Raw genomic sequence first — 25,061 nt, forward strand, 5'->3', positions numbered from 1 at the left:
CGCCCTGGGCTGCGACCTCCCGGCCAATCCCTGCCGCACCCGCCGCCCCACCCTCTGGGGACAGCTGGAGGCCACAGTACCGCGGCCCGAAATGGAGGGGGAGATTGTGCAACAGAACCCTGGTGGCCTAGGGGGCGGTGACTGCCCAGGGTCAGGATCAGAATCAGAGTCCTGGTCCGAGCTACAGGGTACGGAATGCGGGTTGCACAGTGCACAGCACGGCCTCGGACCTGAGCCTGGGCAGGGAGCCCTCCCAGATAGGCCCCGCAGGCGTGGGCGCTGTCCTTGCTCACATCCAGAAGAGGTCCTGTTAGCCAGGTGAGGTGGTGCACGCTGTGATCCCGGCCCTCTGGGAGGCTGAGCCAGGAGGACTGCAACTTTGACCCTAGCCTGGCAACTTTTCGACCTGTATCAAGGTCCAAAATAAAAAAGGCTGGGGACATGGCTCAGTGGAAGATCCTGGGGTCCACACACACATACACAGGCCTCATTTTAAACAAAAAGCCCCCCACCCCAGAGTGCTTTGGGGCCTCAGCCTCCCCATCTGATGTGCAAGCTGCTCCAGGAACCCATACTCCGTGCTCCTGGGAACCCACCAAGACCCAGGCTGGGGTTTGGGCATTGGCACGGCCTGCTGGAGGCCCTGACTGCATGCCAGCACTTGAGAGCAGACAGACAAGGCACAGAGGCTGGACTCTGCTGTGACAGCACAGACCCAGGGTTCAGGTCCGGCACTCAGCCTGCGGGAGGGTGACCAGGAGATCCAAGGGGCACCCAGCAGGAGCGCTCACAAAGCCAGACCTAAGATGCTCCCAGGGCAACTGGAGTAGGTGTGGGTGACCAGTGGTCAAAGTTGGGCCTCCCAACATGGCATGGCTGGATCCTTGCCCACCTCGCACTTTGGGACCTGGTGAAGGAGCCAGTGGGACCAAGAGCGTCCCTGTGGGTCCCTTGGGCAGGACTGCCCTTGCAGCAAGGAGGCATCGTGGACCAGAGACGGGAGCTCTTCCTGGCCGCCAGCTCACGCCCCCTTTCTAAGCAGTGCCAGTGGGTCCCTTTCTAAGCACCCTTCGCTGGCAAAGGAGAGCAGGCTGAGGCTCCACCCTTCTAGCTGCCTCTTCGGCCCTGCCTGCACCCCCATCCTCCAGCTGTTGGGGAACCTGGCCTTCTTGGAAGCCTAGAGTGGGGGTGATGTCAGGGCCAAGCAGTGGCCCACTGAGGGCCACTAGGCTTGAGCTTTGCATTCCCACAGCCCAGGGCTCCAAGAGCTGTGTTTGTCAGGCTGCTCCCTTAGTCCTTTGGAAGGATGATGGCTTTTGACTCTTCACCTCCAACTCAGTCCGGATGTTGTCTGGTCCCCGACTTGCCCTCAGAGGGTGTGAGGACAGAGGCGTTGACCCCAGAGTCCAGCAAAGGAAACCAGGGAAGGAGGGAGTTCTTCATCCCACCAGGGAGTCTGCGGGCAAGGTGGCCATGACAACTGGCTGGGCACCTGGCCACCTGTGTCCCCCGGACAGGATGAGTGACCGGAGGCTGCAGGAGCACAGCCCTGGGTCAGAAGCATCCACACCAAAGACACGGTAGTGATGACAGCCATGTTTATTAAAAGCAAACCATAAAGTGGTAAGTGGGTTAATCCATTCACCTATTAGTGCAGCGAGTATTTTTGCTTAATCATTTGAAGAGTTCATTTCTCTTATTTTTAAAAATGCATCTAAAAATACATTCATGTTTTCTTGCTCTTCTTCCTTAAATGCATCCCTTTTAAATTCTCTTCTTTGGAATGGGATTTAGCTCAGTGGCACAAGTACCTGCCTAACAAGCACAAAATCATGAGTTTGATCCCCCATACCAAAAAAGGACAAATTCCATTCTTTGCTTTTTCTCACTTGGGACTTCCAGGTAACATATCAACAGACACATGATTTCTTATGGCACATCAGAGGCAAAATCAAATATAAAAGAGTTTATAAGGCAAGGCCACCCTCAAGCCCCACGCCAACCCGGTGACACAGGCTGGGAACAGAAGGAGAGCTCGGTAGCCAGCTGGGACCAGGGCCACTGGACCTGTGAGCTTGACAAGCGGTCAGGCAGCAAGGACCTAAAACAATGGACAGCAGGAAATAAAGTGTCCTTCTTTTTAAATCACAGCTTTACGGCCAACTCTTCAGCCTTCCTTTACTCACCAGCATTAATCAGGGATTGAAAAAGTGTAACAGCCACAATCACATTTGCGATGATTTTATAATTTTGTTGATCTAAAGAGCCTTTATCAGAATTTATACACCTTCATGTTCCCAATCACGTCAAAGACCTTCCTCGCATTAATTTGTAGCCCAGGTAACTCTGAAGAGCCAGAAGTGAGACTCATTTCCAGTTGAAGAAGTCGGTTGGAGGCTGGTAGTAGACTTCTCAAGGTGACCTTGCAGCTGTTAAGATCCTCATCCATGCCTCATGGACACTGCAAGCCAAGGAGTGACAAGAATCTCTTGAACTGGTCATTTAGTGCACTGGCCATAAATAACTCAAACCTGCACAAAACAGTCCCTTAACGAGGTTAAACTGCAGGCGATGTAAAACCACACACTGCCCAGATTGCTGACCCAGAAAGACACAGCAAGGTCCCCGCAGGGTGCAGGCTTTGGAGTGGGTTGGTGTGGCTTGGTTCAGGTGGTGGAGGTGTGCTCTTGGGGTGGCAGTGTGAGCTGGCAGAGAGAGGGACCTGGTGGGCATGGCCAGTGGGGCTGCAGGGCAGTAAGGTCTTTTCCTGAAGCCCCACTTAGCCCACCCTGGAGGAAGTTGTCACAGTGGGTGAGCCGGCCAGCCCCACTGTTGCTCCTGCCACCAAGGTGTCCACAGGCAGCCATGTGGGCACACCGAGGAGACCCCTGATCTTTGACCATCAGCCTTCTAGGCTTCGAGCTTCCTTGTGAGGAAGTATGGGCACTTGTTATAGCCACAGAAAGTGGACTCCTACACAGGGCAGGGGGTAGTAACAATGGAAACAACTGTCTCAAAAATACTCGGTCAGATGCCGAAAGGACACCTCCGCCCCTGGGTCACTAAATGGGCTTTCACCCAGGAGGCTGAGGTAGGAGTCTGGAGAATTGGAGGCCAGTACGGGCAACACATCAAGATACCACTCACAAGAGAAGTCTGCTTTGAGTAATATAACTTATAGACCGAAGAATTCTTTCATTCTAAATGCTTTGCAAAGAAGCCAAACCATGCCTTTTTGTGAGCCAGCTGGTGGGGAGACAAGAGCAACCCTCCCCTTACCCCTGTACGCCATGGGCTGACTTGGAGGAAGTCAGGCTGACCTGACAGAAGCCGAAGTAAAGAAAAATAACTTAACGCTTGCATTGTTTGGTTGACTTTGCAGGCCTAAAGTTGGTGGTCTGAGCATCTATTTGGAGGATAACAACATGCATTATAGCAACTGTGAGGGCTTTCCTTCTGTCTTGTTTTTGAATCCCAATGTTTTGTTCCATTTTGCTGTTTTATTTTATTCCTGTATCTGGTAACCTAAGCAACTATTCTGAAGATATTATGCAATGTAACAACCACTGTTACACTTCTGTCTTCTTGTTTTGAAATCCTGTATCACTGTTGTTGTTCTTTGCTGTTGTTGTTGACTTTTGTTGTATATTTGATTAGTTTGCTTCTGATTTTTTCTGTTATTTCTTTTTTGAAATAATTTCTCTTTAAAAAATTATCAAAAGAAAATAAAATAAAATACTCTGCCTAAGGGGACACCCACTATAGTGTTACTTATAGCAGAATTAAATAATGTAAGCATCAAATACTGAAAAAATTGTTTAGAATGTGTCATACATATGTACAATGTAATGTGGTAAAGTCATCAAAAACATTTGCACAGATTGGAGAGCTATGAAAGCTCTGTATATATACATATATATGTCACATGATATATAAGTACATCACAGCTACCTTAAAAAGCAAAAGCTGCTATTGGAATAAAACTTCTAAATAGTAACAATGGATGATTTGTGTTACTTCTCTGATATTTTCTAAATTAGCCATGGTCAACTTGTACTGTCATCACGAGAAAACAGTAACATTTGTACAGTTAAATTTTGAGCAGATAAGGAAGCCACTCTGATACCCAGAGGTCAGTACCACCTGTGTTTGCTTTCAGGGCTTCCATTCATCCTTTAACCTGGCCATTGGGGCCCCCCATAGGCCTCACCCAGGCTGGAGGGGGACACTGCTGGGGTTCCCAAGCACACAGCTCACACCCCGAGGCACGAGCAGCTCCTGCTGGCCAGGGCCTCCTGCATCTCCTGGGACTCCAACCCTGAAGACTGGGTACTCAAGGGGGCAGGACACTGTGACCGAGGTCATGGCTTCTGTCCAATGTCCCCCAAAGCCTCATGGGGTCACAGGTGGGGCTTTTCAGAGGTGGCTGGATCTACAGTGCATGATGCTGGGACCAACAGTGTGTGGTTACTGACTGATCCACTGATTGGTTTGGCACAGATCTGAGTGTGGAAGGCCCTCCCTGGGGTGGGTGCTACCCAGGGTGAGTAGCCTGGATGGAGTAACAGCAGGAGGGGGCTGCGGCTTGCTGCCTCCCGCCCGCCATGGACTGTTTCCCTGCTGCCGGAGCCAGCTGCATGTTGACCAAAACCTCTTCACACTGTGAGCCGAAACTAGCGGGTTTCCCCTTTAACTTCAGGTGCTGGAAACCTGTCTCGGGCATGACAGACGTCCTGCACACCAGCCCACTCACCTGCCCTTCTCTTCCCGCTGTACTTCTGGGCTTGGCCAAGGGACTTGGGGGCCAGGGTTTTCTTTGGCTCAGTAAGACCAACGAGAGAACATTATTTTCTATGCCATGCTGCAGGATCTCATCGCCTTCACATACTTTTTTCAAATTTAAATTACATTTTAAAATACGCTTGATATAAGCGTTTGATTTAAAAAATCTTCCCCAGGTATTTTGAACAATTGAGACATTTCTCCCTCACTTTTCTACCTGAGATGGAAAGCGGTGCAGCACTCTAGAGAACTGCCCCCTCCCGCTCCCCTGACAGGGGGCCTGGCTCTGTCTCCCAGGGGACGGCTGTGGGGTACAGCAGCCGGGTGAGCTGGACCTGAGTGCCAGGGAGGACGCTCCCCAATTCCCAAGGTCTGCGTGACCCTGACACGTCTTCACCCGAGAAAATTGGGCAGTGGCTCCCAGAAGCTAAGCTCCCGCTGCAAAACGGACCTCGCTCAGGTCAGCCTGGGGGGGCCGCTCAGTCCACCAGCTGGTACACGGGGTCCCCAACTCGCAGGACTCCAATCTTTTCCACCGTAAAGTAGACCCCAAAGAGCGGGGACGACTGGTATAAATGCTTCATGGAGGGGTCGCACAGGCGGTAGCTGGAAAAGACAAGACGCGAAGTTATCAAAAGCAAAAGGACAATTTAAGTGCTCCACGTGAAATTCAAGCTTTCACTCCCAGGTTATTTCATAATGATACTCGGCCTTTTCTAAAATGTTGGCAGAAACCACAGACGGTCTGCCGAGCTGCAAGGAGCGCTAGCTTTTCTCCACAGACCCTGACAGCTAAGCAAGTTTCTGAGGCTTCAGTTTGAGGCTGAAAGAGAAAAGCCCGCTGTGTGTAAGCAGCATAGAAACACCTGGCTCACATGGGCACTGGGCGCCCTGAAACTCACTGAAACAGATCACACAATCTCACAGGAGCCCACTGGATCCTCCGACCCTTGGGTTAGTCCCCGGAGCTCTGAGTTTAAACCCTCCATGCCTGTGGCCACTGGGCTAGGCTACTGCCTTAAGTGACACTTTCCTAAGCTTATTTGAAAAACAATACTAACATCACTGCATCTTAGAGAACAAAGAACAAAAACAAAGCAGAATTATGCATCGAACTACCTGGTCTCCACCTAACTCACTGGAAACAAACAGCCAAAACAGGAAGGGAAAAAATTGTTCTAGCTTTAGTTTTTCTGGAACAGGTCCTAGGCATGTGAACAAGAGCTCACACCCGCCACCTAGGTGTGCAAACACACTTCACACGGAGGCGACAGGAGCCAAACTTCTTTCAACAAAAAAGGAAAAATCCCGGTGTGGAAGAAGTTCACCGAATCAGTCCTGACACCCCACTCCATCCATCTCCTCGACTCCTTTCATGTTCTCTGAAGTTTGTTTTAATACAGGCATTTGAATAATAAGCACAATTAAATAAGAATTTGAGGCCTTCGTGTGGAAATGCACATCTAAATGTTACTAAGAACTGACATGAGAAGTAGCAAAATTTCCAAATGAAATATTGGACAGTTAAAAATGTTTCTGGCTGGCATAATGCCACACATCTGTAACCTTAGCACACTGGGAGGCTGAGGCAGGAGGATCACAAATTCAAACTCAGTCTGAGTTATGCCTTAATAAGACTCTGTCTCAAATTTTTTAAAAAAATGGTAAAAACTATAGCTCAGCATGAAAGCCCTGGCTTCCACCCCTCAATGCAGAACAAAATAAAGATTAAAAAAAAAAATAAAAAGAAGAAGAGAAAGAAAGGAAAGGTATTAAAAGCACAAGTTTCACCTAGTCAAGAAAGAAGCAGCAAGGTGGAGCTGGGCCAATGCTCAGTCCCATAAACTGAGGTCACGTGAGCCCCTGAGCAGATTCGGGGTGCCCTCCCTGGGCAGCTGGTCCTAGGCACCACAGCCCTGGACCCACACAGACGGCACTAAGATCACAGGGCACCCGGTGTCCAACCTCTTCAAGGTCTGCAGCGGCTCCTTCCGGTCAATGACACCTGTGTCGGGGTCCACGGTGGTCAAGTTGCACCTGTCACAGAAGCACCAAGGTCAGGGGAGGGCAGAAGCCGCACCACACCCAGGCCACGGCAGGACACACTCTTACCTGGGGCAAGACATCACCCTCTTTATCTCAACGTCACCGATGACAAGGTCCTCCCAGGAGTCCTAGAGGAAGGGATCTCAGGATTAGGCTGCCTGGCCCGAGGTAGCGCACCGCCTGGTGCCAACCATGAAAGCAGCAGGAACGCAGCAGACACACAGCTCCTCTGGGACACTGTGGAGGCCCCGCCCCGCTCCGGACATGGCTTTCCTGCTAGGCCAGCGCTCCAGCCCTGAGCTCCGTCCCCAGCCCTGGGTCCACCCCACACACACACTGAGGAGGGAACCCCGGGCCTGACAGTGGGCACCCCCAGTTCACCTCAGGGCTTCAGCTCACCCTCACAACTCAGAAGGGACTGAAAATGTGACCCCACCCATTTCAGCCCAAACAACAGGCCAAGAGGAATTGCCACACTTTCCTGGGGTCACGCAGACGCAGGACAGTTGGGGCCAAAAATCTTCAGGATTTCCTGGCACATGCACACAGATGCTCACGGACACCACATACAAACATGCATGGATATACTCACACAACACGCATACACATGTACACATACTAACATGCACACACAGAGGCATGCACAAGTACATGAAAGAGCCTGATGTTACTCATGTAATGTGGGGGTTCCAAAACTCTTCAGACAGCCAGCCAGACCCCAAGATCCCCCAGCCCCTCTGAATCCTCTCAGGCTACAAAACCTACCAGGATGGGAACTTTTAGCAGATGCAACAGAAAAGACCATACACTTCACTACAGGTCTGACTTTTTTTGTACGTTTTTGGCCTGAGCGAAATGCCCAGATATGGAACTCTAGCTGTGCACGCATATACACACGCACACGCCCCTGTGCTGGAGTCACACAAACCGAGTTGCACAGAGGGTGTTTCAAACCAGCGTTCAGCAAACTGCTCCTGGGTGGAATCACCACACCCCCAGCCACCAGTCAGCAAGACACCTCTGTGACCCTGGAGATGTCAAGGTCACCTGTGTAACCACTGTCCTCCTCACGTCCAGCTCAGATCTATCCCAGGCACCTTGCCAACGGTGAGATGCAAAGATACTTGGCGTGTAGGGAACTTCCTGGGGTTGGGGAAGGGGACAGGGGTCCTGGACAGAGGGCAGCATCAGGCTGGACACAGTCACCCATGGAGCGCCTCAGCCACAGGACTGCAGAGGTAGATGCACTGGACTCAAGCACCTGGAGCTGCCCCAACCTCTTCCCAGAGGAGATGGACCGAGCACCAGCAGGACTTCTGTGTGGTGACCATGACAGGAGGCAGGACCCAGCTCAGCAGGGCAGAATCGGGTCCCTGCTGCCCCACTTCGGCCGGCAGTGGGCTCAGTCTCTACCAGGGCTACCCACAGTCTCTACCCAGTCTCTACCCAGCCTGGCTACCTATGCAACACTGACCACTGGGCACAGCAACATCCAACGTGATCGCCATCCACGTTTTGGTAAAAAAGCATTTGCAAGAAAAAAAAAACTAAGCTAATTAAATGTAATTGTTCTCTGTGGAAAATAAAATTAAAATCATTGAAAAATTAAAATAAATTACATAAGAACTTAAACATTTCCATTATATTCTTTTTTTTTTTTTTTTTTTCCTTTTGGAGACAGAATCTCTCTGTGCAGTTCAAGATGGCCTTAGAGTTCAAGATGGCCTTTGTAGCCCAGGCTGGTCTCAAACTCACAACAATCCTCTTACCTCAGCCTTCCGAGTTCTGGGATTACAGGCGTGAGCCACTACGCCTGATTACTCCATTATATTCTTTAAGATACACACACAACTCAGCGAGGACAGGTCTCGGGCCAGATTCCAGGGTTGGACCCAACCTGAACAAGACTGGAAGAGTGCGCGTGCGCCCCCTGCTGGCGAGCATCCTGCCAGCAGTCCCAAAAAATCCAGGTCTGCAGGCAAAACCCAGAAGAGAGGAAGCCTGGGGAGAAATGAAGTCCGGCAGTTTCTGAGACGGAGAAAAATCAAGGAGAACAAGAGACACTATGCACAAGGCGCACAGTCCCGGGATTAACCCTGAGAACCGGCAGGAACACGCGCACATACTGTAAACACCATTCAGGATCGCACGTGGTTTCTAGCACGAGCAGGTTCCGGAGAGAAGTGAAACGCAGGCGGGGTACACAGACAACAGATGTGTGCATCTGTCCCCTAGAGGGCTTCGCGGGGGTCCACACAGACCCTCGATAGCAGCTGAACCTGCAGGACTTAAAACACAGCTGGTGCAGACTACCCTCCTCCCTCAGGTGCGTATACATGCACTCACGTGCGTGGCTGCATCCACAGAGGGAGCAGCTGCACGGAGAATGCCTGCACCTGTCTCCCTGCCCTGTCCTGGTGCGTCCTCGTTCCCGGCCGCGGGCCCTGCATGCCACAGTGATTTGCACATTATGAGACAGTGCTGTGCACACCACTGTTAGCAATAAAGCAATTAAACACGATGCAGACAAAAACAGAAGGGATGACCCAGTGAGCACACGAACTGCTCTCTTCTGTTTTAAAGCCCGGAAAGTCACCAACCGCAGTGGCTGCTTAGGACATGCAAGGCATGTACCCTTTAAGTCCTAGAAAGGAGGGTGCAAACCTGTACTTCAGTCACCCTGAGAAACGCTGAAGGCGCTGCGGGGTGAGCACTGCAACACCAGCAGAGTCCTGGGCATCACATCACGTGGGGTGAACATGGACACAGCTCCCGTGGACACAGATGGCCAGGGCCCGGCCTGCTGCACTCCCGGGTCTCGTGGCCTCTCGTTGGCAGCATGAACTGAGCACTTGTGCACTCCGGGGCCACCATGAACACCATTACATTCCCAGATCACTAAAAGACCACAACTCAGGATCAGCCAAGTGAAAAAGAAGCAGCGGGCATCTGAGAGGCGGAGGGGAGCACAGGAACAGCCACCCTGGGCCTCCCCCTCTTGATCCAGACCAGCGTAAAGTCTGCGGAAAGCAGTCTGGTGACTTAGGCAACAAGTCACTGAAACACTGGCCCTGGATTTCCTAAGAACGATCCTGGAAACATGGATGGGGACGGTTTCACGAAGCACTTAAGAGAAAATGGGAAACTGCTGAGGTGGCCCCCCGCAAGGACACGCACGGCAGGGGCCTCTGATGAGCGAGCGGGTGGGGTGCCTGGCCTGGGCTCCCGAGGACCCAGGCAATAGGTACTGGCCTGAGGGGCTCTACCCTGTGACACTCTGCAGGGTGCCTGCCCAGCATGGTGCTGGATCCTAAAGATGACAGCTCCTCCCTCCAATACTCACTTCTTTCTCACCTTCTCATTTGAACTTCAGGCTTTGCTTTTTGTTCACCCAATCAGCTGTCAATACGTCACCCTCCCTACCCCTTCAAACTCCACCCTGTCAAAACTAATAAAAGCCCATGGCTTCTTCGGCTGGGAGGGATTGAGCCCTCTGCTGCAGCCCTCTTATACCCGCAGGAAAGACCTTTTTCTTTTTTTCCTCCCTTCTCTGCGGCACCTATCTACTGGGTGCTGCTGTAGACCACCTCTCACAGCAGGATGGTGGCAACTTCTTTCCCTCTTTATAAACTTCAGGAGCCCTGGAACACAACAGGGATCAGTCAATTCACTGGCAGTGCTGGGAATGGAACTGTCAGCCCCCACATCATAAGCAAATGCTCTCTCTGAGCTACGTCCTCAGCCAAAATACATTTTCTTTTAAATTACTCTTATAATCAGAAAAAGACAACTTTATCTTAAAAAGTTTCCAGAACGATAAGCAAGCTCCCCTGGCTTTCCGTGTGTGAGGCACACACTTTGCCCATGAGTGTGGCCAGGCTCCACTACACACTCACCACCACGTTCACCTCCAGAATCTCAGAGGATGCCCCTCACTTGGCACCTAATCCCCCCATCGTGTTCAGCCTGATCTTTCAATCCTGAATTGTCTTACTGCTCGGAAGGTGCAGAGAGGGATCTGGGGTTCAGGTAGCTGGACCCGGAAAGTCCTAGCCAAAGGGCAGACAGGAGCCTGAGACTCTCTTGGAAGCTTCCGTTCTCTGGGGACCATGGGACCCTGCGAGAGGGAGGCAGCTGTGTAGCTGTCTCAGGGTGTGGGCGTCCACCTCTGCAGAGCACTCACTGGCCACGACACTCCGAAAAGCTGACGCAGTAGTGTGTAACCCGGTCACATGCAGAGTACTCTCATGGGAGGCGGTGCTGGTGGACGGGGTGCCTCCTAGACAGACACCCAGCACCCCTCAGTGCCCGGCCCTGTCCAGTTCCATGGCCAGGTCATTGCTGGTAACTCAGCTCAGCAAGGCCTCTGTGGGATCTCACACTCTGGGCCAGGCACAAAGCAGGAAGAGCGGCTGGGGGTCCTGAGAAGGCGCCCAGTGACCAGATGGGATCACACAGAGAGAAGCCAGGACACAGTGCAGCCGCCTGTGTCGTACACTCGAGCTCCTGAGGACGAAGAACAGTGCGGAGAGGAAACCTGTACCTGCCCTGGCCACAGACAGACTTTGTGGTCGTTCTTCTTAAAATCATACAGCATCACAGCCAGTCACACAGCATTTCCATGGGGCAGGGACCAGTGATCTGCAGGCCAGCTACATCTCCAGAGAGCGAGGGTGCATCTGCACATACACAGGAACTCACACAACCTCAGCATAGCAAAAAACCTTTAAAACTGTTTACTAAAACCTGCTAACTTTAAAATAAAATTTAAAAACAAAGCTGGGCATGGGGGTGCACACCAGCATGCCAGAAGGGGAGGCAGGAGGATTGACATGGGTTCAAGACCAGCCTGAGCTACACGGCAAGACCCTATTTCAAAAAAAAAAAAATTGGGGGGGGTGGGACCAGGGATCAAACTCATAACCTCTCACGTGCCAGACAAGTGTTTATACCACTGGGCTACATCTCCAGTCCTAAAAAATAATACATTTAAAATTTTAAAAATACGGGGGCTGGGGATTTAGTTCAGTGGCATAAGCGCCTGCCTTGAAAGCAGGCAGTTGTGAGTTCGATCCCTGGTACCGATAAAAAGGAAAAAGACAAAAAAAAAAAAAAAAAAAATTAAAAATACGTAATGTTTAGGGAGCATGGGACTCAGGAGGCCACCCAGGTCCCCAGCATGACGCAGCTCCTGCTGATAACACCTCTGGCTCTGCTCTGTCCCCAAAACTAAGGGTGGGCACCCCCTATTGGAAAACAGCCCAATGCCTGGAGGACAAGCTGCCAGGGCGAGGACAACCATGGCAGGGTCAGCCAGCCCAACTGCAAGGATGGAGGTGAGGGCCTGCAAGTCTCCCTCACTGTGCCCCCAGGTTCCGCTGTCTTTAGGGGCAACTACAGGGCCAGTGCCACTGACTGCAGATGGACGCTGGCCACTTGCAGAAGCAGAGGTACAGGACACTGCGGGTCTTCACTGTGGACCTGCACTTGGAGAGGCTGGGGCCTCTTCTAGACAGTTACTCTGAGCACCGTGCCCAGGACAGCTCCGCAAGGGTGACTCCTTATTTAGTGTGCACACTGGGAGGCTGAGGCAGGAGGGTGGCAAGATCCAGGCCAGCCTGGGCAACCTGGGGACTTATGAGTCACTGTGTCAACATTAAAAATGAGAAGGGTCGGGACTGCAGCTCAGGGTGAAAGCCCTGGGTCAAACCTCAGTGCTGTGAAGGAAGGAGGGAGGGAGGGAAGCAGGAGAGGGAAAATGGGGGGCTCTCTGTGACACAAGGGGCTTGGACAAACGAGAAAGCAGGGAACAGATGGGTTCCCAGACCCCTGCAGAAAGGAAAACAGCTTTCGGGTCCTTCCCATTTGCTTGACTGAACAGAACCAAATAAACATGGCCCTGGCCTTGCCCTCCTCGCCAGCCCCTCTCCTCCCACTAGGGGGCACCAGAGAGTGCCCACCAGCCCCTGGCCTGGAGGGGGTGCCCAGCACAGCCCCTGTCACAGACCAGGCCGTGGCCTCACAGTCACAGCAGCTGTGTGACCTCAGGCAGGTGACTCAAACTCTCTGAGCCTGCATCTCCAACTGAATCACAGGCCTAAAACTCTCTGCCTCCATGACCTACATAAAGATCACACTCGACCTCTCTCCTCTTTCTCACACATACCACAAGAAAAGTGTTTGACAGGATAACTTGGAACCCTTTTTGTTTTGTTTTTTGATACCAGGAATGGAATTCGGGACCTGTGCTCGCCACATACCTCTGTGTCACTGAGCTGTACCCTGGCCTTCCTACTGTGCTCTGAGCTTTCAGATACAAGTTGTGTCCAGCCAACTACAGGGAGATGCGACCTGGTTCAGATCTGGAAGGGACGAGGGAGGCAGTCGAGTGGTCAGGGGCTGGGTTCCACAAAGCAGGACAGAGCGGCAGTGTCACCACTACCCTCTCAGACATCCCTGCAGCGGGCAGACAACGCTGCTGTCCCCGGTCACAGGACACAGGGACGGAGCCAGTGCTCACAGCCCAGGTGAACCCCTAACCCCTGACCAGATCACCGGGGACGAAGGGCCGACAGCATGGAGCGAGGACCGAGGACAGGGGAGCCCAGAAACAATGGCCGCCAGCTGCACAGAGGAGACGCCCCTGCCGTGGCCCTGCACTCTGGGACTCCAACACAGCGCCCCGCCTGCCTCCTAAAATCTCCTCCTACCCTGAGCTCCACGTGGAAGCTCAGAGTCTGCCTGGCTGCTGGGCCGACCTTGCACAACGGCTCCCCATGACTCCGCATTTTACAACCAATCATGGCCTGGATCCATGCACCAGGCAGGCTCCCCTGGGCCCTCTCTCCTGAGCTGACTGTGTTAAACGCTGATGTGCTTGTATTAATAGCTAAGAGCACCTCACTAAGTGAAGGGCTGCTTCCTGGCTGCCCAAGGTAGATCGCTTAGGGCATCACGCCCAGCACTGCCTTGTGTAAAGCAGAATAAACCAGGGACATCAATAGCACTTCCCAGCAGGGGTCTTGGTTTTTACCGTGCATTCCCAAAGGACTTTCCAGGAACTCAGAGTGCCCGAACTTATTTACTGTTTCCAAAAGCCCAACATAGTGCAGAAAGAAATGAGCTTGGAAGCATACTTTCTGGAATACTGGTGAAAATTCTACACTCCAAAGGCCTGAAAGCAGGCCAGCTTCTGTAACCCTCGGCTAAGACGAGGCACTGGAGACCTGAAATCCCCCAGCCACGGGCAGGCGACAGCTTGGCTCTTTCCCGGGTTCCAGATCTTACCCACAGATAAGCACCGGTGCAATGTCCCCTTCTGGGGAGACAAATCAAGGAAAGTGTTACTCCTTAAAATAAAGCTCCAGAGAAAGTAAAGAACAAGGGGCCAGGATCCTGCGGAGGAACGGCTGCTTCTGGGATTCCCTTCCAGGCCGAAGGAAGCGCATTTCCTGGTGTCACACGAGTGTGCAGTGACACCTTCCTCACTGTGCTGTGCTGGATGCGGAGGGGACTCAAAATTGAGACCCAGGCAGGCTGCAGGAGCCAGAGTCCTTCCAAGGCCCGCACGGAATTTCATTTCTGTTGCTTCCTTTTTCCTACAGTGGCCCCCAAGCCACAGCTCCTGCAGTCTAACTTGGGCTTACCCTGGGGGAAAGTGTGGGCACCCCGCACAGGGCTCCCACACCCCACCTCCCACCTCCACGACCCGGCACCCCCAGCATGGACCTCAGGCCTAGCCACACACCTCCTCGAAGGCACCGCAGCCAGTCACCACGATGTTGGGCCGGAAGTTCTCCATCTTCACCTTCTTCTCCAGCCTGGTGTTCAGGTCAACCAGCGAGGCCTCCGTGTGGAGCAGGACAGGACTGCAGTCGGGGTAGGGCACCTGTGCCGGGACAGCACAGCCGGGTCACGCACACGCCCAGTGGCCCAGGCCATCTGCCGCAGGAGAACAGGGTGTTCATAACAGAATGCCCGATGTCCACACCCTCAGGCCAGATCCTGGGCTGGTTTCCGGCTAGCATCGCTTGCCCACCCTCTTCAGCCTGGTCTCTCACCATCAGACACTAACCCTTTCTCTCTTCCTCCTCATGATGCTGCCAACCTACCACACTCTAGTTAGAATTTCTTTGATACCACCATTTCCTCAATGAGCATTTATTGGGCACCTTCAGGCACCAGGTCCTGTTCAAGGGGTGAGGAGACAGCATCAACAGAAGAGGCAACCTTGACCCTCTTCCTGCGCTCATGGGGTCCAGTCTAGGCCTACGTGTGGGGAGCAACTCCCCAGTCACCTGCGCTTCAAGCCCTGGCTCAGAGCCTCGGGCTCCAAGCTGGGCTGGCAGGCGACTGACCTCCCTGGAGGAGGTGCCCTGATGGCCCTGAGGAGACTGAGCCCCAGGTCCCTGCGGAGCTGCAGACTCCTGTGCTCTGCTCTTGCCACTGAGATTCCAGTGAAAGCCTTGCCCAGGGTGCCACCAGCTCCTCTCCACTCCAAACCCCCAGTCTCTCAGCTCCTCCATACCCAACCACTCCTCTCCATCCCAGAGCCTCTGCACACCCCCAGGCCACCATCCTGGGTCCCAGGAGAGACACTGCAGGTGGAGGCAGAAGCCCGACTCACCTGGTACCCGAAGTCCGGTGCATTGGAGAAGATCTCCTTGGACGTGCGCCCCTTCATGCTGGTCTCGTACTGTACCAGCCTGTAGGCTTCCGTCTTCAGGAAGCTGGTGAACCACCGTGCCACCTCATCACCACAGTCCCTGCCTTTGATGTCAAGGCCAAACAGCCTGGAGGGCCAGAGGAGGAGCAGGTCACAGACCTCAGCACCCAGGGACAGAGACTGAACTTGGGGACAGAGATAGCATACAGTAGCCTCTATGGGGGCAGAGGGTGCCTGGGGAGGGCAGCTCAGCCCCAGCACAGACAGATCAGGGTATGGGTCACAGCTGATTCTAGGATTTGGCTGTGTCCCGGGAGCTGCGATCACACACTCCATCCTCCCTGATGTCTCCCTAGCCCTGGGGTCAGCTGTCAGGTTGCCACTGTCCCGCGTGTGCCAGCTGAGGTTCTGAGGAAGGTCCTGACCTGACGGAGAGGAGCCCTGAGCATGGGCACAGACGCCTGCTCTGATTAACCACGCTTCTCCCTCCCTCCCGGCAGCTCTGCCTCCCGGGACATAGGGACCACTTGCAGCTTGGTGCTCCAGTCAGTGCCACTCCACTGGGCCCCCACCACCTCCTTCAGTGAACTCCTACCAGCCAGGCTACCGTCCCAATGCCCAAAGGCCTTGGGGGCAGGTACTGTACCAGACATCCAGGGACCCTCTGTGCCCCCGCACCCCTGAAGTTACCCAGACTGGCTGGCCCAGCCTGCCCACTCAGCCCAGCCTTTTCCTTCCTGATTGCTCTCTCCTCCACCTGAGCAACCCTGCAGCACCCAGGGGCTCCCGTTTTGGGAGTCTGTTAGCATAAACGAGTTCTTTCTTCATGAGAGTTGTGTCCACACGTGCAGATCAGAACTGGCCCAGGGCACTGTAGGGAGCGGCATATCTCACTGCTGCCACTTATCTCGCCCTCCTGTGGGCCTCTGCCGCGTCCACCTACATTTCCCATGATCCTCATGTCTGCCTACATTACCCATAATCCTCTCCTGCTTATGTCACATATCCAGATGTGACGATGACCTATCAGATAATACTCCGTGCCCTCTTCCTGCCCTACTGGCCCACCTCCACCCTATATAAGTTGTAGCCATTTTAAAAATAAATGAGACTTAAATGAAATCCCGCCTTGTCTCCATCTCTCTTTTCTCTTGCCCAGCCCCCATCCCCATCCCCTCTCCAGGCGAGGACCATGGTCTTGATCTGCGGGCCGGATCAGGGCACCCCAAAGGCCATGCTACACAGCCCCCCGGCACCCTGAACCCACAGCATAGCCTTCCTCACGCACACCCCTGGCACCCACCCTCATCAGCCCAGGGCCCATGCACCTGCAGTCGAGGAGCTTGTTTGAGGAAGGCAGCTTGCAAGGCAACACCAGCGGGTCCATGCCGGGCGCCTGGAGCACCAGGGACCTGTCCTTTGAGGTGATGGAGACCAGCACAAGGCGTGGCTCCTGCCGAGCGGTGACCATGTGTCCATCCTCCTTGACGACCATCCAAAACCTGCAGGTGCAGAGGCAGGCTCTTAGACCTACGCTTTCCATGTCCTCCAGCTCTCCGGACCTGACCTGGGCCCCAGCATCTGCTCCGGGACACCTGGCTCTGGCCAGTTCCTGGAGTCTGATGCTGTTCTCCCCAGAAAGCACTTGTTTGGCAGCAGGGCTCTGGGAAAGAGAGTGCTGCCCAATGAACACTGGCCCAGATTCAAACACAGCCAATGAGGAGGCCGTGGTCAGGTGCCCAAGTGCCCTCTGGGGGTCCCATGTTGCTCAGAAGCCCTAACCCCACCCACCCAGGCTGAAGAAGAACAAACAGCTCCAGATACTTTTAGAGGACAGCAGGACATGGCAGAGGGACCAAAAATGCTGCCCCAGGGCCGCTTGAAAACTGGCCTCCTCTGCCAGCTTGTAGTGGCCTGCGGCCCCACCTCAGGGCAGCGGGCCCCTAGTCCTGCCCCTCCATGCAGGCTTCCGGCCCTGAGCTCGGAATCACAAAGTCAAGGGCTGGATTTGAGCTCAGCTCTACCCAGCAGCGCCCGCAGGCAGATGTTTCCGTGAGCTGAGAGGCAGGGCGGGGTAAACCAGTGACTACGACACCTCTGAGACTGGGGCTGCACCCCACTTGCAGCTGTCCCCCAGGAGAGTAAGTTGGGATCACCGTCTGAGACAGACCACTGCCTTCGAGGAGCACACGGTGAGGACTCCTTGATGTGGTGTGAGGGTGAAGGGCGCCCCCTTTGGAGGAGGACAAACTCCAGAACTGGGGTGCTCCTAAGCCTGGGGCTCCACTGTCCTTTCCTGGCCCGGCTCTCCAGGTGCCAGCTGCACAGTTCTGTCAGTGTCCGTAACTGGCATGTGCCCTGAGGTACAGGGTGGCAGGCAGAGGCGTGCTGGGGTATCATCAGGCCTCTTCCCCCAGCAGGCACACCAGGCGGCGGCAGCTCACTCTCCAAGGAGGCCACCAGCCGCTTCCCATGTGCCCCAATCCCTGGGTTCTCTGATCTACTCAGCCTTCGGGGTTCTGTCACCCAGATATGCCTGTTGGTTCTGCGACACCCCTCTACTCCCCATTTCTAGCCGAATCCTTCGCTGCAGATCGCTGGGTGACCCTGTACTGTACCCAGCATGACTGTCTCCCCAAGACCTCATTGGCTCGTGGTATTTGGTAGTGAGACCTTGAGGCATGATCAGTCTTACATTCCCATAAATGGATCGATCCAAGCATGGATGAATGGATTACAGCCTTTCCAGGCTCTTGGGTTTCTCAGTCTCTGCCTTGAGCTCAATCAACCTCCATTCTTTGCACATTTCCTGATCGTGGATATATCGCTATGGCAACAAAAAATGGACTAAGACACTGGGCTCTTGTTAATCTCCCGGAAGTCTGCACCCCTTTACTCTCCTTTACTCACCATCCCAAGGAGGACTCCCCGACAGACCTGCACATACCAGCCATGAGTGACACCTACTTCCCCGGGGCAGCCTTCTAGTCCCCTGAATTGCTTATGACACCAGACTTCGCAGCTGCAGAATGGTGTGGGAATCACAGCCAGGTTAACAGCGGGGACAGGACAGGGGACGGAAAGTGGCAACACACAAGGAGCTCAACACTGGTACAGGGCAAAGACAAAGGTGACACCCTGACCACCTCACTACCTGTCACCTGGGTAATGAGACATTCTATCTCTGAGCACCATTAACCCCTGCAAATGAATAATCCGCTCTGTTCTGCAGCTCTGCAAGGAAAGATAAATCTGGAGGGTGTGGTGGTTTTTACAACCAAATTCTCCCAAACCAGACTGCAACTAAGGCACAGCCACCTCGATCTCAATCGTGCAAGCTGGCAGAGAGTCCAGGTAAGGGTGCAGGGCTCGGGTTCCCCAGAAGAGCAGCAGTGCCCTCAGGGACCACAGCGGGCAGGCAGAGCCGAAGGCCACTGACAAGTCTCCTTGTCAAGTTACAAACTGGCCTGGGGCAGGACTGAGCCTCGGGAGGCAAGAGGACACAGACAGAAGTGAGGGGCAGACTTCCCACCGCGTCTCCCCCACCTCCCCAATGCCCTGTGGCCAAGCCTGTGGCAGGGTCCAGCCAACAGCCTTGAACGACCCCAAAGCTCTTGGCGCACAGCCAAGTGCAAGCACAAACACACTCAGGGCTCTGAACAAAAGGCCCAAGATCCGCCGCAGAGTATTTGCTGAAGAAACCCCAGGCTGTCCTGCAGTTCCCAGACACACAGGCTTGGAGCAGAATGAAGGGCCGGCGCCCTTGTCCTGAGGTCTGGAAACAGCTGTCCTTTCCCACTGTGGTCTCAGGCTGAGAGAAGAGGGCCGCAAACAGAGCTCTCGGCAAGCTCACTTTCCAACACAGATTACGAGTGAGTTCAATTTCTTTTTAGAAAACTGAGTTTAAATGACTTTGTCTCCTCATCCCAAGGCACCTTACCCTCGGGGATGTTCTCACACTCACCCGAGTTCAAACCTCCATCTGCAGGACAGACAGACAAGACAGTAAGATCCAGCCCACAAGCGATGGTGTGGTCCGATGCACAGTTCAGTTTGCTCAGGGTCTTTTTCACATTCAGCTCTGAGCTGACATATATTTCTCTGCCTTTCCCTCTGCCCAGACTGCACCCCTAACCACCCCACCCAGCAGGTACTGTTGTTCCAAACAAGGGCGAGTTGACACAGCTGTGGGATGTCCCAGTGCCCAGGGAGCAGAAAGGTGCAGCTGGAGACCCGAGCAGTACTGTCGGTCTGTGTAGCAGGTAGCACAGTGATGACATGGTATAACAATCAGGAGAGCAGCAGCCATCCGGTGTGAGAGGAAACGCAGACAAGATCTGGGAATCCACAAGAGGACCACAGTCTTGCAACAGAGGGGGAAGGAGCCACGTGTGCATTTTCTGACACGAGTCATGCGATTCTGCATATCCCACCAGGCTGAAGGACGTCCAGCGCTGATGGCCCAGGTCTGTCCAGTGATGAACAGCAGGCTGCGCAGAGCCTGCACGTGTGAAAGGGCTAAACACCGGCACAGTCCCCAAGAGACCCTTCATTCCAGCACCAGGGTCACCCAGGGCAACCAAACCCTCCCCAGCCGGCTTCATGTTTGGTTGAGTCTCGCTCTTTCAGACCGGGCCAGACCTTGGGAAGTGACTGTTTTGAGGAACAGGCCAGGATTAGAAATCCAGCTTGAAAGGGGACAGCGGGAGCAGATCCCAGGGAGGGGGTCCTCCCTCCTGCTCCTGCACATTGGACCCCAGCCAAGAAGCCGTCCTAACCCTGAGAAGGACATTTCAGCGCACCAGGACCATGGGAACAGGGGCGACCCCACAGTGCCTCCCTGAGGACCTCTGCCACCTCAGCGGAGACAGACACATTCCCTTTGGTAAGGGCCGCAGGGGCTCACAGGGGAGTGAGAGGCTTCTGTGAACCTCAGCGACTTCCTGAGGGTGTAAATGCCTGGTATCATGGGATGGGAAGAGCTGACTACTCCAACTTTAAGGTGTCTCGGGACACTTGCAAGGTCCGGAAAGTACCAAGGGAGTGATTCTCATCTGGTCCTGGACATTTATCAAACGTACAACCACCATATTTCCTCCACTTGCCAACCGCTGGACCTGATAAAAGCCTGCATCCTCCAGTGGGGTTCTGGTCCAGCCTTGCAGAGACCAGATTTCTCAATTCCCCATGCAAACAAAGCTGCCTCTGCAGTCACTCTGACCTCCCTGAAGCCCTCCTGATGCACCCCTTCCATCTCCCACTCCAGGCCCAGGGGTAAGCACCCGGCACTCCCACGGCCCCACACAAGTCCACTCTGCCCTGTCCTTTAATTTTTTTCCTCTAGTTTCCGGGGTGGGACTGAAATCAGGGTCTTCACAGCACACTACATTCCCAGCCCTCTTTCCTGAATTTTTTCTTTTGAGGCAGCGTTTGGCAGAATCCCTTATTTCCTCAGCCTGGGCTCGAACTAGAAACTCTCCTTCCTCGGCTTGTCAGACAGCCGGGGTTACAGGTGTGCACCCAGGCAGCCGCACTCCTCCTTCCTGGGCCAGGTTTCAGGACCTTTCTCGGAGCTGGAGAAAAGGGGAGGAAGAGTTCCAGGCCTCCACCTCCAGGCGCCACTGCAGCAGCAACAGGCCCAGGTGAGCCTAAGGCAAGCATTGGGACAGCCCTGCTTGGCGTGGGCCTGTGATTCGTCGTTCAGGCTGTTAGGGTCCCGTGTCAGCTTCTCAGCCAAGGGCTCCGGAAATCCAGAGCAGAGCCCTTTCAGAGCCGAGCCTCAGCGAGGAGCTTGCTCCACCCACTTCGCAAAAACAAACCAAAAATCCGTTCAGATTTGAACCAGCCTTTCCATCGAATGGGTCAGGGTCAAAGGTGGCCTGGAAGGACTGATAGCAAATACCGGCTCCCGGCGCTGCCACCGGGCAGGTCCTTTCCTTGCCATCCGAGCTCGGGGGCGGAGACAAACCCGCCTTCTCGCCACGTGACCCGGAGTAAACTCTGCTCTTAACCCTGAATTCCGCGCTGGGTCCTCTCACTGCCCTGTGCAGCGCACACCACAGGACTAGAAGTAAAGAGTGCTCGGGCCTGCTCGAGCCTGCACCCCTCTCTGCCTGAACCGAGTCCTGGCTGCAGGAGCGCTGCCCAGGGGAGGCCCCAGCTCTCTTGGTCCCCGGAGAGCGCGTCCGAGCACTTTCTGGCTGCGAGTGAGGGTCCCCTGTGCGCTCCTATCCGGGTGGCGCGCCTCAGTTTCCTTGGTGGCGACCCCACGACCTCCCTGACCCTTCCACCCCCACTCCCGCCTACCTGTCGCGCAGGTGTCCCACGCGCAGCCCCAGCGCCGTCACCTCGGCCTCGGGCACCGCCACTCCCTTGCAGGACTTGATCGGGTAGACCCAAAGCTGAGCCACGGTGCCCACCTGCTGCCTCTGCCGCCGTCGCCGGGGTCGTGTGCGCCAGGCCACCGCTCCCAGCGCCACCGCCGCCAGCCCCAGCACCGCGACGCCGATCCACGCGGGCCGCGCGGGCGCGGGGAGGCCAAGGCTGGAGAGCGCGCGTGAGCCGGCAGCACCCATGACCGTGAAGCGCGGCACTGGTAGGAGACTTCGCCGTGGAGCGGGGGAGGGGCTTAAGGCGCTGAGCAAGGGGCGGATCCGCGTAAAAGCCAACGGGGTGGGGACCGGACCGGACGGGGAGGAGCCAAGTGCGGGCCAGGGCGCCCCGGACTCGGTGGCCGGGCACCGAGACACCCGGAATGCGCGACTGAGCGCGCGGGACAGATGGCCAGCGCCACCAGGTGGTCACTTAAGCTCACTGCTCCTCCTCTGTCCCTGCAGCGCTACTGTTGTCCACGCGGGGCCGCCCTCCTCCCGTCCGCCAGGCTCCTGGGCCTCGACGCCAGCGTGCGCGCGACTTCTGGGAAGGGGCCAGCAAAAGGGAAGACTGGGGAACATCTGGCACAGCTGTCTGCGGCCGGAGAACGCCTCCTGAGTACTTGCAGGGTCTTGGACAAAAGACCTTCCTTTGAAATGGGGTCACAAGAAAGGACCGGCCCACACACACACACACACACACACACCCCGGCTTCGTGGAGGAGTGACCCACCTCGGGTCTCCCCACAGCCCCCAGGACGCTCCGTTACAGCTCTTGGCAAGCCAGGAGGCAAGGCTTCTTTCCAGAAAGTAGGAAAGTATTTTTCTCTTTTCTTTCCCATTGGTTTGCCCTTAGTGTCGCTCATCATGGGCACAGGTGTGACAGTGGAAAGGCATTAGGACAGTTATCAGTGGGACAGGCGAAAGCTGCGTGACGGCTCCCACACGCGGTGACCTGGTGGTGGGGGAGCGCACTTTAGGCCCCCGCTGGGCCCCATGCAGGGCTATGTCTTCAGTACCCTGAAGTTTAGTCGCTTTGCTGCCTGGCTTTTTGTTCCTTTCCTTGCTTTATTCACCATTCTGGCTCTCTGGGGAGCAGCGTTCTGCTGAGTGGCTGCCCCAGCCTCTGCCTGCCCTCTGGTGCTGGCCACGATCCAAGTCTCCTGTGGGCGGATGCCCTCAATGGCCTTTGTCTCTGGTCATCCTTAGTGAGGCTGCTTCAGTGCGCATCCCCTAAAACCACAAACCACAGGGAGGTACCTCAAGTCACCTTTCTGCCAGGTCCTCAGACACCCTCCTGGACGTCAGGAAACCTCGACCCTGTTGATGAGAGCTGTGGGCTGCGCTTTGGGGGAACACATTGGCCTCCTCTCCTGTTCAATTTGAAATCTGGACAAATCTCCTGCCTAGTGATGCCTTTAAAATTCAGGTAACTTTGAGACAAAGGTGGCCAAGGGCCCGAGCAGAACAAAGGGGCAGACTGCAGGTCAGTGCAGGGGGCCTGAATGGTGGCCTTTAAGAGGACATTTAAGAGGTGGCCTTTAAGAGGACATTTTTCTTAGGTCTCCCCTGGCCGCTACGGGGAGACCTAAGTGGCTTGGGTGCACCTGCTTCACCAGAGATGAAGGTGGAAAAGGAGCCCCCAGGAAGACACCCAGAGCTTGGCAGGCCTCTGTCCTGCAGGAGATATGCTCAGAACGACCCCTCATCTTTTTTCCTAGACCTTGTAAAGCACATGAGGAGCCTGGGAGAAACGCACATGGACACAGTGCTGTGGGAACAGTTGGGAGTCACCGCAGCTGGTCCCTCCAACTGAGCCCAAGTGCGACTCTCCATGCTTCGGGCAGACTAGACGTGAGTCTAAAATGACTGCACTTAGCATGGAATAAAAACCACACCAGGAACTGTGGTGAGCATGAAAAGGTGAGAAAGATTACACAAGGAAAGAGGAACATCCAGCTGTCTTTCATAGCTGATTTGAAGAAGCTTTCCATAAATACACGACCTTCCACGGAGGGCAGGGACTGATGGGACAACATTTATTAGCCACTCATCCCCAGATGTTCAGTGCAAACTATAAACTTCCTCAGACACGCTTGGCCCCCTGCTGGACAGCCTTTACCACACTGAGCAGTCGGGATCCTGAAGGGTGAAAAAAGAGAGGAACCAAGAACAAAGGCCAAAGTATGACTGCGCTATTCAGGGGAGACCCAAGCCAATCACAGGTCAAGTGCCCACTGTGCATGCAGTAAAGCCTGGCGCTGGGCACATGCCTGCACTGTGCCACCACCTGTGTGTCAGGTCGCCAAGGTGACAGATGCATGGCACTGCAGGGCAGCAAGGGACGAGGGCAACCAAAACCCTCGCTTCCAGCTCTGGGGGCAAACTGCAGCGCCTGTCCGGAGATCCCTGCCAGGAGCCCAGCCGGGAACCCTGGTTGTTGTGGCTAAGTTCAGTTCCTAACACACACAAGACCGCTTGGTCTGTTTTAACTTCCTCCTTGGCCAGCCACCAGCTAGATCTATACCTGGAGTCAATGGGAGCCTGGTCGGAATTCTTTACGCCTGCTTTGATGTGTCAGTTTACAGCTCAGATGTCCAACTGTGAGTTTTGAGTTGTCCCATGGGGCCCCACTCTGTTAGGAAGTAAATTACTACTGAAATTGGGGGTTGCTGGCCAATTCTGGCAAAAGCCAAAATAGATTTCACCTGGTGGGACTTTTCCAGGCCTGACCTAATTCTCCATAGGGGCTCCACAGCCTGGTTTAATGGGACACCGGGGAGACCAACTCAACAATGCCAAGAGGCATAAAACTAAAAATTCCAGCCTTAGGGTTAGTTGTAAACAGTGCTGATTGAGTATTTGTGGCACTCAACCTGAAGCGGGGAGAGAAAATGAGAGAGGTAAGGAGACAGAGGAGAGGCCTTTAATGTGGTCATGGGGGAGCCTCAGGGGGTACAGCAGCCCTCAACAAGAGCAGAGAAGTGGGACTACTCTGATCAATTTTGGCTGGGGGACGAGTTTGGGAGGTGGGCAGAATGACCATCAACTGCTGCTTTGAAGGAGCATCTGCCTGGGTAAAACAGGAGACAGAAAGGTTTATGGGGGTAGAGGCCTCGGTGCTTGTGGGGTTTTGGGATTGGAGAGGTCTCCGTGCACCTGCAAAAAGGGAGCGGGAGGTTTACCTCTGGAATGAG

General features: G+C 54.6%; 1 protein-coding gene and 1 long non-coding RNA gene across 3 annotated transcripts; one reads left to right on the forward strand and one right to left on the reverse strand.

Annotated features, from left to right (window-relative positions):
- Positions 1-1,581: 1,581 nt before the first annotated feature.
- Positions 1,582-22,135, reverse strand: Mtarc2 (mitochondrial amidoxime reducing component 2). 2 transcript variants are annotated; one of them, XR_010043266.1, is made up of 8 exons: positions 21,800-22,135; positions 16,822-16,995; positions 15,455-15,620; positions 14,576-14,716; positions 6,895-6,956; positions 6,574-6,819; positions 5,234-5,388; positions 1,582-2,461 (listed from the first exon to the last, which is right to left on the reverse strand). XR_010043266.1 is itself a non-coding variant. In XM_003474509.5 (8 exons), the coding sequence occupies exons 1-7, from the start codon at positions 22,066-22,068 to the stop codon at positions 5,262-5,264; spliced, it is 1,011 nt and encodes a 336-aa protein (XP_003474557.1). In that variant the 5' UTR covers positions 22,069-22,128; the 3' UTR covers positions 1,582-2,461; positions 5,234-5,261. The 2 variants fall into 2 exon arrangements, 1 of the variants encoding a protein (XP_003474557.1); XM_003474509.5 differs by having other exon boundaries at positions 6,748-6,819; positions 21,800-22,128.
- On the forward strand, positions 21,946-23,810 carry LOC106028687 (uncharacterized). Its single transcript, XR_001202310.3, has 3 exons — positions 21,946-22,088; positions 22,330-23,293; positions 23,586-23,810. It is a non-coding gene; the product is annotated as an uncharacterized LOC106028687 (long non-coding RNA).
- The last annotated feature ends 1,251 nt before the right edge of the window (positions 23,811-25,061 follow it).

The sequence above is a fragment of the Cavia porcellus genome, unplaced genomic scaffold (assembly GCF_034190915.1).
Source record: "Cavia porcellus strain 051 isolate PalLab524CR breed Dunkin Hartley unplaced genomic scaffold, mCavPor4.1 scaffold_26, whole genome shotgun sequence".
Lineage (NCBI taxonomy): Eukaryota > Metazoa > Chordata > Mammalia > Rodentia > Caviidae > Cavia > Cavia porcellus.

Bases quoted from the DNA above. Each gene is read 5' to 3' on its own strand.
- Mtarc2 (XM_003474509.5), bottom strand. From the start codon at position 22,068: ATGGGTGCTGCCGGCTCACGCGCGCTCTCCAGCCTTGGCCTCCCCGCG. The intron at 15,621-16,821 runs GTGCATGGGCCC...CTGGCCCTCCAG, and splicing joins AACAAGCTCCTCGACTGCAG to GCTGTTTGGCCTTGACATCA. The intron at 5,389-6,747 runs GTTGGACACCGG...TGTCTTTTCCAG, and splicing joins CCGCTGCAGACCTTGAAGAG to CTACCGCCTGTGCGACCCCT.